Here is a 13,371-nt window from a genome sequence, read left to right as displayed (position 1 = left end):
ATAGGCTCCGACTCTTTCTTTCCATTTTCCACAGCTGACAAGGTCTGGATGGTATTTTGCTGAGACCAACAATCAAATCCTCTACAATTTACTTCAAGGCCCTTCTGGCATTCACTGATAGTGTCTGCACAGTGATTTCTTTGGGTGTTATTCTGCTGCAGGCATAGCTCAAAGTGCTCTTTCTGACTCCCCGTGCTTGCCACTCAACTTGCATTCCCCAGCCACCACAGTCAGTTGGGAACTTTTTTAATGAGGCTGCTTTATCACTTATGAACATTATCATTCAGCATTGTGGGTAGATCTGTGAGTGAACAGCTTGCTAGTAGTAAATGGTGATAAGAAAGATGCCCTTGGCAAAGGCAGACAGAAATTTCCCCTGCAATAGCCCCCTATTCTGGGCCAGCTGAGGATGCCCCTCTAATAAATGTGGGTCTATATGTCAAATGTGTTCATGTGTCTCCTGACAGCAATTACAGTGTCTTCTTCTCTGCTTCTCTCACTATTTAGTAGTGGGGGAGACAGGTTTCTGTGTAGGGATTATTTGCTTCCCAAAATCTTAGAAGGATCACAGAATAGCAATAAAATGAAAGTAACGGGAAGTCATGGCTTCCATCCATAACATAAAAAGTCTGAATTTTGTAGAAAAGTCATTCACTCCATTAAATAGTAAGAACTAAAGGCTGTAAAATTACACTCAAGACTACTAAAAGGAAAAGAGAGGCAAAATAAAAGCAAAATTCAATGTGATGGAAACAAAAATAATTAATTACTTTTTATCACTATTTGCCAAACACATGCTGCATGCGATGTCACTGGCTTTAGGAATACTGTTGTCTCATCTAGCAGTTATTAGTGTTGTTGGTATGTACAACAGGTGTTCTAAAAATAGCCATGGTCAAATTAGAGCTGCAAAAACCCTGATGTAGTGATTCTTTGTGGTGTCCTGCCTCATCTCTCCTGACATTTGTCAAAAACAGATTCTGTCTCTTCTAAACATTTTTACCCATCTTAATAGTACAGACCATCAACACAATTACTGTATTGCAGTATGTATGCATGTTCAGGGAGGAGATCCAAGATGTCTTTGTTTTTCAGTTTAATTAAAGGTAAGTGGTAAAATGGAAGTGACAAGATAAGCATCTTGCATGTCTTTATTGCCAATATTTCAGCATTCACAGCTTTGCTGCTTGCAGTCATCTCCTGCAAATTTCTCAAATATTATTTGATGTTACTCCACTGGTTTTCAAAATTGTTTAGCAAGAAATGTTAAATGCAGGCTGGACCCAGACAGCTGAAGGTAGCTCTGTGGGTCAGGGGAGTGCAAGTTGCCAATGAGTGCACAGGAGGATGTATTTACAAAAGGTACTGAAGGGTTCTGGAGCAGCAAATCAGACACACTGAAAAGCTAAAGCCAGACATTGATTCTTATGGAAGTGTCACCTGTTATTTCTGCCTGGAAATCAGTCCACCAGAGCTGTCTTGTATTTCATTACAAATGACCCTTTGTGAGGACCCTTGGCAGCAACTGTGAGGTTTTTTAGTACTGTTTATTATGACTGCATAAACTTAACTGCAAGGACCAGCATTAGCTTTCTCTCCTGAGAATATGAAAGGTATTGTCAGGGACACACTATCATTGCTGTGGGAAATATAACACCTTGCTAATCCTGCATTTGTTTGGTGCTAGAACTTACACTGTGAACTCTGGCCACCCCTTGTAGTAACCAGACAGCAGTACTCTAAAATACAGCCAGTGCAATCAAAAGAACTACAGTGTTTTTCCACAAAGAATAAGTCCCAGTCATGCTCATGAATACTGTGTGCACTTTGAAAGCTGAGTCCTCTCTAGAAGAGGACTACCAAGAGTGCCTTCTTTTTGTTTTATCCTTTTATTTTCTTTTTTCCTTTTTTTTATTTTTTTCTTTTCTGAAGCACTGGGTGAATCTGAGGAAGTTTTCAGCTTGGCATCCATCTTTCTAGTATTTGACCATGTGATTCTCAGCTTGCATAGAGATGCTAGACTTACAACTTTGCTGTGAGCAATAAGTGATCCTGTAATGTGCAGGAGGGAAATTCTGCATTGTTATGCACAATTTTCTGCTCAGCAGATTTTTTCTACCAGATGGAAGGCTGAACTTTTTTTCTACTTGCAGCTCCTTCATGCTTACTTTCCCTGAATTACTCAGATGTGAAGTGAAACTGTGACTATACCTCCATGTTTATGATCTACTTGCTTTAATGTATAGCCCCCATCTCTACTTTTTGTAACACAAGCAAAGAAATGCCATGTGAGAGACAGAGCAGCCACATGTAATATATCTCACAGGAGACAGCCAGTTCCTTCAAGCAGACACTGCATCTTTCTGGCTAGGAGGAGCACTAGATCTTCCCAGCACTGCTTCTTCTGGGCCAGCACCTCTGTGTTGCACCTTGGAAGGCTCTAAGACTTGGGTGGGTTTCAGAGCTGGACACTGGAGCTGGAGAGAGAAACCACCTTTTTTTCTTGAGTGAAGGCCTGAGTGACAGATTTTCACAGTGGAGGAGAATCATCTCTTCTTGAGTGATTCATACACTCTCTGTGATCCTCGACTCCTCAGCTGCTTGAACCCCAGGGGCTAGGACAGGATGAAACAAAGAACTGAAAATTAGTAAGAGGCGTGAAGAACACTCAGCCCATTCCCTTGACTTCTGTGGGATTGAATCTGAGCTTTCTTTGCTGAAAAGTGCTTCATTTATACAAACTAATCTGTTGCCCACATATAAGAAACATTAAATTCTCAAAGTCTGTAATTCTCAACACATTTTATACAGGGCATTTATGCTGCCATCAAAATACAAAAAGCTTTGTCTGAGAGAAGACAGAAAAGTTAAGAGAATTGCAGCTGGAATTACTTTTACAGTCATTCTTTAGAATTCCAGATGGTTTCATCACATGTAGATGTCATGTGTTAAACTGTAACTGAGTGTAGCAGAGAATCAGGGCCCCTACAAGGCAGGTCCACAACCCTAATGGTCTAATGTCAATTCTAAGTTACTTATGTATTTTGGTGGTTGATTTGCATCTACATGTAGATTATGACTACAGTCATTTTTTCATCAAGAATTTTCCATCAATGTCTAATAAGACAATGATTGCAATTTTGCAACCATACAAAAAAAATTTACTTTGCATAGATCAGGAAAGATAATAATTATCATAAAGCTTACTTGACTGTGTTCAGAAAATTAGCAACTGCTCATGGAGAATTGTCAGTGAAAAGATGTCATGTAAAAGGAAATTATAAAAATTTGACATTTGGAGTTTCTGAGAAGAAAATTTTTGAAAAATACATTTTTGAGAAATATGAAAAAACAGAAATCGTACCTGTTGCAGAAGCAATATAAATGTGCAGCACTCTCACACTCAGTGATTGTTATGGCTCCCTGAATAATTACAGCAAATCAAGTTCTATAATTTTCTTTAATTCATACACAGCTAAAATAAAATTTCCCAGTTGAAAAAAACAAACTGGTGTTTTGTTGACAAAAAAGCTACACTTTGAATGGAAAAAAGGATCAAACAGCAGACTGAGAACATATTTTTGTATCTAATTGTGCAGCAAACTATGGAAATACCAAAATGTTGCTGCTGGTTTTAAATGTTACATTTCCCTCTTCAATGTGATTACTCTAATATGGGAAAGAACAATGTCAGAAATACCTGAAATATTAAAAAGAAAAATTAAATTATTTCAATTTTGATAATGTACCAGCTTGTCATAGTACTAGGAACACTTATCTGAAAATTAACACATATTGAGAATGACATTTTTCCTTCAGTATTAATCTTGTGATGTAATTTGTAACCTGACAAAGTAAGCCAGAAGAAAGTAATAATTTGATCCTAGATGTTGCAATCACAGTTTCTTCCCTTCCAAAGGAATTTAAAAACATGATACTTCAGCTGATATCCTGATCCCATGTAAGTACTGAGGCATGTCTGTGCTGATGGTTGTTGCTATAACCTTGCAGTTCCAAGAAGTTTCACTCGCTCTTGCTGTCAAGCCCAGTTTTAAGTTTTCACAAAACTCCTTTTACTTTCAGGCTGTGAGTTCGAAAATGTGTAGGGGATAAACATGCAGAAGGCTGTGGTGAAGAACAACCTCCTTGGGAGCACATTACCTTTTGCAGAGTTCAGCACTTCAAAGCTTGGAACTCACAGAAAGGGAATTTGCTGATCTAACTTAAACTAAATACCCCTGTATGTATGCATTATAAAGTAGTATTTAATTACAGAAACTTCACATCTGTGCTCCTACAAAACTCATCCTTATTCCCTGTTGAAATTGATGACTGTTCCTGAGTGGGTAGATATACCTTCTTCTTTTTACACAAAATCATGTTGTTACTTTAAGGAGTTTTTAAAATTTATTTAATGCATTATTTCTAGAGAAACTCCTTACTGCATAGAGACAACTAAGTGAAATAGCTAATGTTATTCACAGCTAAGACTATGTATTTATATGCAAATACTGTATTTAAAGACCTGTAATGATAATTCTTCCTGTTTCTTACCAATTGGGATACTACTTGAGACAACTGAGTCTTTGCAGAGCAATCCTAATGCAGAAGCCATCAAAGGCCAGGAGAAGGTTTTCCTTAACTTTTCTCAACTAAGAACAGATGTGAAGTCATAGTAGGAAGAGAACATCCAAATTAAACCCCATCCCTAATCAGTAGATATTTGAGCTACCAAATTTGCTAGGCAGGGTACCTTCACAATTGGGGATAAGAAAGAAAAGGGGATTGCACAAGTAGGAAGTTAATAATCTCCAATCTTGCCTACCATCTCTCCCTATGAAATGTCAAAGTCCAGTTATAAGCCTTGTACTCATGCAGCCAGGAAGGTAAACATCAGCAGCATGATTTAGAGGGCTTTCAGCACATCCCTCATGATCATTGAAGTAGATAAGGAAAAACAAGATAAACAGAACAAAGCCATCTCGAAAATACTTCACTTTGTCAGCTGAATAACAAAAATGTTTTACAGAGTTGCAGCTTGACCTAAGGTAGATTCATTAATTTCCCTCCTGCTCTACTCAGTTCCACACTGCTGGGTTAGTGATCTGTGATAGCTGCTGACCTTTTTCCTAAGGACACTCTTGTCCCTGCCTTAGGAACGCTTCCTGCTAATAATGTTCAAGTGCCTTTCCCATATCACTTCTGACCTATAATTTTGCTGTGTTTTTCACACTGAGGGCACTACCATATAATTTCTCTTCCACTGCTGTTTCCAGCATTGTCACTTACAGCCTTGAGCCTTCTTTTGTGACGCAGCTGGAGGTTGGCAGCTGGGTGCAGAAACCCTTCTGCAGAGGTTTCCATGGGTAATGTTGATTCTCCAGGCAGCTGCAGTGCTATGCAGCAAGCTTTAGAGCTCCTTTTTATAGATGCAGTTATCAGTATGCTTTGATTCCCAGGGCCACAGTCATACCAAGAATAATCAAAATACTGGCGGTTCCCAGACTACACGTGGATGTAACTTGTCCTTACAGCCAGTAACCTTCATAGACATGAAGCTGTGAAGCCTTTAGGGAATAGTGGAAATTAACTTTAAAAATACATTTCTGTCCTTGCTATGCAGTCTGTTCTAAAGTTCAGTGAATGCTGATGGAACAATTCAATGTGAACAGGTTTAATCAGGCCTGCAGACTACAATTATGTAAGCATGATGCAATTTGCTGGGACAAAAACATGGAACAAGTTCAGCATTTCATTACATTTCATTATGGATTGAGAGCCTTAATCCATATGTAGGTGAGGATTGACTAAACTTGGTAGGTGGCTGGTTGTAACAGGAACTAAAGGTGTCTGGATGTGATGGTTATATATATGGTATATAAATACACACACACACACACACACATACACATGTTTACTTCTTACTGGATACTCTATACTGCCAAATACACTTAACCTTAACTGTTTTTCCCCAAGTATGGAAAAGCAGATTTATTTCAGGTCATGGGAAAATAGCTCCAGCCAAAATATAGAGCTGCAAGGAAGGAGGGTACACTTGTGTGGCATGGTTAACTAAGTACAGACACAAAGATGAGTGGCTGTATGGAAAATCACATGAGCTAGGGAAGCCACGTATGCTGTGGGACTTTCATCCCTTATTTAGGATACTACAGCACCCAGTCTGTAGTGAGAATTATCTTTTTGTCCCTTCAGCACCCAGTCTATAGTGAGAATTATCTTTTTGTCTCTTCTTCAATGTCGATGCATTCATATTTTTTAAAAGGGCTCTTAAACCATCTTGTAAGCAGTTAAGATTTTTTTAAAAGTTTAAATTCCTGTCTGGATCTCTAAAAGCAGAGCTGCTGCCTTTGCTGGAAATGGTGTTTCTTACCGGTATTTCTTATGAACAGATTCACCCATGCTGTTTTAAAAATATTAGGCACACTATATCCATGTACACCTATATTCACACACAACTTATTTTTTCTGTGTCCCATAGTGCTTTTCTTTCCCCTAACAATTTCTCTTCTTTGGCCTCCCTGAAGCCAGCAAAAAAGAACCTGAGGGGGAAAAAACCCAGACACATATCTGATATTCAAAATAATAAATAAATTTCTGTCATTCTTGAATAGATAAAGAATCTTTATCGTTCCCACAGGCAGTCAAAGGAATACTTCCAGCACAAATATTATCGAGGATTTTCTCCTGGTACTTCTTCTCCACTTCTGGTCTTAAGAGTAACAAATGGTTGTGGGGTGGTATATGAGGAGCTGAACCATATTTCAGCACTGCTGATACATCAAACATGGGTAATGTAGCACATATATCACAGTGTTAGGAAGCATAAAGCCACTCCAGAATAATTCCTGATAAGGCTGAGAATCATCCTGGTATTTAGCAACTGCTCTGCAAACACAAGAAGGGAAGCTTTGCTCACTAAAATGCAGGGTATGAGACAAGCAAAGCTCTGAATGCCTCAGCCTGTGAAACACTCATCTGCTGTCTTCATCTGCCTTTGCAGGGAGCACGTCTAAATGCCTACCCTTAAAGGGAAGTCACTATTTTAAGGGAGTCACTATTTTACTCTGGGAGCAGAACCATGAGAATTTCTACCAAACACGTTCATCATAACGTAAAAACTTCAGGGATAAGGTTCAGATGCAAAAAGGGGTTGGGGAGAACTTTATATATAAAGTGTATTTCCTTTTGCACCAGATGGCAGATAGGAAGGCTGTGAGCTTCACTGTTCTGAATGTGAACTAAGCCTACCCTTTTGAACTCTGCCACTGTCACCAGCTCCTTCAGAAGTAAAGGATCAAAAGTAAATAGTATCTTTTTCTGCTGATCACACCACCAAAGCAGTTTTCAGATTCGAGGGTTTATGCATTAGTTTCTTTGAATGCCTTTAAAAGCAACATGATATCTGCCCAGAAGAGAGCAGCATTGATACCCTGGGAAGGACAACCAAGGTATTCTCTCTTGCCAGTGGGCTGGCTCATATTATCAGACAAAATATGGAGATCCAATTACTGTGCTGAAATTTAGGAATTATTTCTAATAATCAATTAATAACCTAAGCATTGTTAATGGGAGATTTTGTGTGTAACAGGCATAAATCTGAGTCAGCCACACAGTTGTGTTTGTGTTAGAGCAACAGAAACTGTTCATAACATTTGAGGCTTGAGTAAAAGGACACTGTGTTATAGACAAGGATACCTTTGATGCACAGCAGATGTACCTTAATTAATCGCAGAAACAATATGCTGTTTGCAGGGAACTTTTGATGCCTCCATTTTAAAGGCACCAAAGAGCCTGATGTTGACAGATGAAGTATAACTCTGTTACCTAAAAAAAGCCTGTGGCTTCAGGATTTAGAAGAGAAGAGGATATTCTGCTTAACTGAGGCTTCCTTTTCTTCCGTGGGACAACGTTCCCGCCTATTCCCACCTCTGCCAAGGATTTTCTGTGAGAGCGTGGCCATGTCGCAGGGCAGAGCTGTTTGCTGAGCGTGCTCTGCCTACGCTCCGCCAAGGCAACGCTGGCAGCGAGTCAATCCCGGCTTGGCACGGCCCGGCCGGCTCTCCGGGCTGGGCTGCAATCCCGCTCCGGCTCTGCCGGTGCCCCGGCCGGCCCGTGGGGCCGCACGGTAACCGGAGCAGGGCCCTCCCGCAGGAGCAGCCCTATGCCCGCTGGAGCACGGAACCCCCTCCCGCCCTCCCGCACAAAAAAGGTAATAATTACGTTTTGCTGAACAATCACAAATGTTCACAGCGCTGCAGTGTCAGTTATACCAAGCACAAACTCTTTATTTTCTTTCCCTTGCCATTGGAGCTGAACTACTTTTACATTTCTGTGTGGGTGATCGCCTGTGATCCCGCAGAGGGAAGGTAGCTTTCCTGAAGAGTGTGCTGGAGCAACTGTTGATCTCCCTTGTGAAATCCCATCTGTTGTCTGCAGCAACTCTTACTTGCTGGCTGAACAAGATAATGTTTCCCCAGCAGTAGCTGTAATTTTCCAAGCACTTTACTGGGTGCAAAGTCAGAACTTTATTCAAAAAAGGATAAGCAGAGATATAATTTTGCTCTCTCCCTTCTGTTTTGCAGTGTTAGGGCTGAGTCCTTGTAGAATTCCAGCTTTGTTCAAGACCTCTAAATATGAAGAATAGTGTGCTAATTTTTGAGGTGAATTCTGGAAATAGGGAAGCTAGTTTTTTAATATGATTTTCTGTATTATTACACCACAGTTTTTACAATCTGCCATTTATTATTTAAATAATGTTTAAATGAATGTTAGTTTACGGTGGAAACTAATCAGCAGAAGCTGAAGTTGGGAATATTTCAGTGTATTAGAAAAACGTTCTTCACCCAGAGGATGGCTGGGCACTGGAAGAGGGGAAGTGGTCTCAGCACCAAGCCTGACAGAGCTCAAGATGCATTCCGACAATGCTCCAGGGCTCATGGTGTGGCTCTTGGGGTGGCCTCTGCAGGGCCAGGGGCTGGGCTTTGATGATCCTTGTGGGTCCATTTCAACTCAGAATATTCTGTGATTATGGCTGTAATGAATAACTTGGGAAAATTAAAAAGAAGATTGTGATGATTTTGGAGAAAAAAAATCCCAAACCAGCAAAGTGAACTTAAATAATAACCCAGCCACCTTTTCTTCCTGGTTATGGGGAAATTCCTTGGATTTGAAGAGCTGTACCTGAAACCACTCTATCTCGTACTAGCGAGACATTTCCCTCGTGCTAAAACATTTGAATTTTTTTTTTTTTTCCCCCAAGATATGAGCAAAATATGAAGTGCACAAATATAAGCCGGGATCACCCTCAGACCCGTGTCTCCCAGTCGAGCTGGCCGGGCAGGGAAGGTGGCCCGGCCCCGTGGGCGCGGAGCTGCCCTGCCCGGCCCGGCCCGGCCCACCCTACCCTGCCCTGCCCTGCCCTGCCCTGCCCACCCTACCCTACCCTGCCCTCCCCTCCTCGGCCCTGCCCTGCTCTCCCTGCCCGCTGCCGGCCCGGGCACGGGCACGGGGCGGTCCCGGCGGCCGCCCCCGCCCCTCGCAGGGCGGTAGGGAGTTGAACTGGGGAGCCGGAGCTCGGCGCGGGGCCGCGGCCGCGGCGCTGCTCGGCCTGGGGAGCTCCCGCCCGGCCGGGCGCTAGCGGGGCGGCCGATGGCGAGGCGAGAGGACGGGCGGGACTGGGCGTACAGGTAGGGCTGCCGGCAGGGCTGAGCTCGGACCGCGCCGGCCGCGCACGGAGGGTGAGCTGCGCCTCCCCGGGCGCTCGGAGCCGGCCCTGCCGGGGGCTGCGGCCGCGGGAAGCCCCCACGGAGCGGCCCGGGTGCGGCTGGTGGCTGAGGGCGCCGAGCGGCCGCCGCAACCTTCCCTGCCCGAGGGCAGCCGGGGAAGGCGGCTCCCCTAAAACCCTGCGTCCTCCCTCTTTGTTTTCCCTTTCTACTTTGGGAATGGAGTGGAGCATGAAATTAATCTGTACTTGCTGCCTGGGCAGTCGCAGTCGTAAATAGGAGATGTGTGTTGATGGACGTGTGAGGAGGTTTTGTGTGTGTGTGGTTTCATGTTCCGTGTCTTCAGAGAAACCTGTGTCGGGGGTCTCGGTGCTTTTTACACCTGTGGGTTTCGTGTCAGATGTGACAATGAATACTAAGGTGCTCTTCTAAACAGCCAACAATGTAATAACGATTTGGGATCTGAATATTTAATTGTTCCTCATGTGATTCATGCTTTACTACCTGTGACGCTCCCGTGAGCCAGTTTTCCCAAGGCTGTGCCAGTGCTGCTCCATGGCCAGATTCCTTCGCCATGAATGAAACAGGCAGTGTTTCGGGAAGTTAAATCCTGAAGCCTGTCCTGAAACCTTGTCTGACTGGACAGATCCCTCTGCCTGTTTAACTTCTGCGAAGCCCATTAGAGTCTTGTACTCAGGTGATAATTTGCAGGTATGGAGCACCCTGGGAAGTTGCCATAAATATAATTTAGCAAGGTGAGTTGATCTATTAGAATGGAATTAGCCGTGCAGTTCTGATACTCTGTCATTATTGAGCTGCCTGAGATAATGTGCTGTAACTTTGAACAATTGTAAAAAGTAAAAGAATAAGCATTTTGGTACTCACACAAAGAAAGTAGCTCAACACAAGGATTTGTCTTTTTCCATCTTGTATATTTTCTTGAGGATAATTTCAGAAATTAACCCTTTAAAAAATAGCCTTTGTAACTTGTTACATGTGTACTTTCTGTTGTCATTTTTCTGCACAGAACTGTCTGGAAAGAGAATTCAGGCCATATTGGAGCTGTTGTGCTATACTTCATACTTTTCAACTGTTCACCTGTGTTGGAGAAAAATACCTCCCTGACTTTTATGTGGCCATAATTTTGTGCCAGTTTCGCACACAATGGGTCCTTTGCTCCAAAAACTCCTTACTTAAAAAAAACAGTGAATCTGTGAAACTGACTGAACAGTGCATGTTTAAGTTAATTTATTTAAACAGCTTTGATATGCTAAATGGAGTGTAACAGTTTGTGTAAAGTAAGCTTTTGCTGGGAGGAGGGAGTCTCGAGCTGCTTTTAGAAATAGCAGCTGGAAGTTATTTAAAGCATACTTGCCTTTTTTTTTTTCTTCAGCTGTAGGTATGTAGAAACATTTTTATAGGAATTCTTTTTATTTTGTAGGGTTGATCCATATGGGTTTGAGAGGCCAGAAGACTTTGATTATGCATCCTATGAAGCATTCTTTTCCAGATACCTAGTGGTACTCACTAGAAGAGCAATAAAATGGTCCAAGCTCCTAAAGGGGAATAACAGTATACAGAAGAGTTTAAAAGGTGAGCTTCATGTCTCTTTATAAGTAAAAGTGCATTATGTTAGGATTCAATAGGTTTGTATTTTTAAGTGTTGAATACTATTTCTGTCTTCAAATTAAAATCAGTAGTATAAACAGTAATAATTCATAAGCAAGTTTAGAGGGATTTCATTTAAACCTTCCAAAAGAGTATTCCCTCTTCAGCACAGGAATATTTTGTTATCTTGTTACATCTGTAACCCAGCTATTGTGGCCACTGGCACTCCAAGATGCTGTTTTGCAGCTGTTGGCTGTATTGTACTCTGTGCTATCTTTAAAAAGACATGGCATTATGTAGAGATGCTGTCTTGAACCCCAGGGATCAGGGTGTTGGGGCTCTCAGTTGCTGCCTCTTTAACAGTTCTTTAGGCTGCTGAGATTTTCTAGATCTCCTTATCCTCCTTTCTTAAAATGACAGGTACCATGCAGCTGAAAAGCTGTGTACTAAGAACTGATGATAAATGCCATTAGAAGTGAAGAAAGCAAGCTTAATGCAGGGGCTAATGCAACACTGGATGAAATGCTGATGGAAGTGTTAATGTCTGCCTCAAAGAAGATGAAAACCTCTAGTAATGTTTTATCTTGCAACAGATACAGGTAGAAATAAATGCAGAGAGTCAGAAGGTGTTAAAGAATCCTGTGAAACTAAAGGATGGAGTTTCCTCCCACTCTCTCTCTGGGTTATGTTTTTCATATAAGCATCTGTTTGCTGTAAATGGTGCTTATCAGGTTGCTTTCTCTTTGCATGCCTTTTGGAGTTGGCAGAGTTCTCTGAAGAAAGTTAAGAAAAAATTGAGTAACATATAGAGATGTGCTGCAGGTGCACTGGTGATCCTGATGGTTTGGGTTTGTTTTTTTTCCTTGGCACCAGAAATGGGATGATAACTAGTGAGACATTTTAAATATAACACTGTATTTTGTGTACAGATGTCTGTTTTACGGGTGAGAAATTCCAGAAAATGTAGGTTTGAGCTATAACTGCTAGATCATATGCTGCTAACCAGAAAGTATCTACTTGTACTATATTATTTTTTCTTAGAAATGTAAATATGTTTTTGTTTGGGGTCAAATTTGAATGTAGTGAGAATGTCATGCCATTTTAAATTAGTGAGGATTTTGAAATTTTGCACAACTTTGTCTTCTAGTTGTGGAAGAATACTCTCAGTTTTGATTCATGCCCTTCTCTTAATGTGTGAGTGGTAACAGTGGCAGCTTTTAGCAATTTCTATGAGTTCATTTCATTTCTCTTTGTGTTCCCAGTTCTAGCATTTTAGAAACAGTATGTTACGGTGGTACTAACAGTGGGAATGCCTTTGGTCTTATTTTGGAGCCAAAACTTTGACCAAATCTCTCAACTTGTCCACCAGGCTTCAGAACCAATGGTCATGTTGCCCCACGGGGCACATAATGGCAGCAGCCTTTAATGTGCCTTTGATTGTCTCCAACAGGTTGCTCATTGTGGAAACTGGGATTCTGTAAATCCACTGAGGGGGACACAGGCAGTGGCTCTGGACTGTCATCAGTCCTGTGGGCTGGTACATGCTGGTACATCACCTTTGATGTTACTGACTTCTGCTAAAGATACCTGGATTTCTAGGCTATGGATTCTCACATATACATGTAATTGCAGGGAGTGTGACAGGAAAAAGTAATACTGAGGAAATGTCTGAGTGTAGATTCAGAGTTGTTACAAAAAGCTTTCTGCATTAGCCTCATCTGATACTTCAGAGGAGGAGAGGGAAAGCTTAACCTGTGCAATTACTGATTTTTAAATATTTCCCTTCTCATTTCAGTACTAAGATTGAATTCTGTAACACGCACGTGGAATTGTGTAAGCAGGTGTGTGCTTTATCCTGCAAGATGATTATGCAGTGATTTCCTTGCAGGCAAATAGCAGAAGCTCTGCTGGTTATTCACTGAATTTCCTCCTCCAGGACCTGACTTCATTGCTATGAAGCTTTGGTCAGAACTGCTGGCTCTGTCATAAGCTAGAACTGAGAAGAATATTTGATTTGCCA

General features: G+C 41.7%; 1 protein-coding gene across 3 annotated transcripts in view; it reads left to right on the top strand.

Moving 5' to 3' along the window:
• Nucleotides 1–8,109: 8,109 nt before the first annotated feature.
• The window catches only part of GRTP1 (growth hormone regulated TBC protein 1), a 34,542-nt gene continuing 29,280 nt past the window's right edge, over nucleotides 8,110–13,371 (top strand). The window contains exons 1-2 of one of the 3 annotated variants that reach the window (XM_077173347.1): nucleotides 8,110–8,230; nucleotides 11,185–11,336. Coding sequence is in view for 2 of the 3 variants with exons in the window: in XM_077173346.1 (XP_077029461.1) it covers nucleotides 9,670–9,707; nucleotides 11,185–11,336 (190 nt within the window). In the remaining variant the exon portion in view is untranslated. Of the gene's footprint in view, nucleotides 8,231–9,502; nucleotides 9,708–11,184; nucleotides 11,337–13,371 lie in introns of those variants that run through there. The other 2 variants (XM_077173346.1, XM_054654338.2) reach the window with 2 other exon arrangements.

This window comes from Agelaius phoeniceus, chromosome 2 (genome assembly GCF_051311805.1).
Source record: "Agelaius phoeniceus isolate bAgePho1 chromosome 2, bAgePho1.hap1, whole genome shotgun sequence".
Lineage (NCBI taxonomy): Eukaryota > Metazoa > Chordata > Aves > Passeriformes > Icteridae > Agelaius > Agelaius phoeniceus.
Note: the sequence above shows the minus strand (reverse complement) of the source record. Positions and strands in the feature narration are given on the sequence as shown.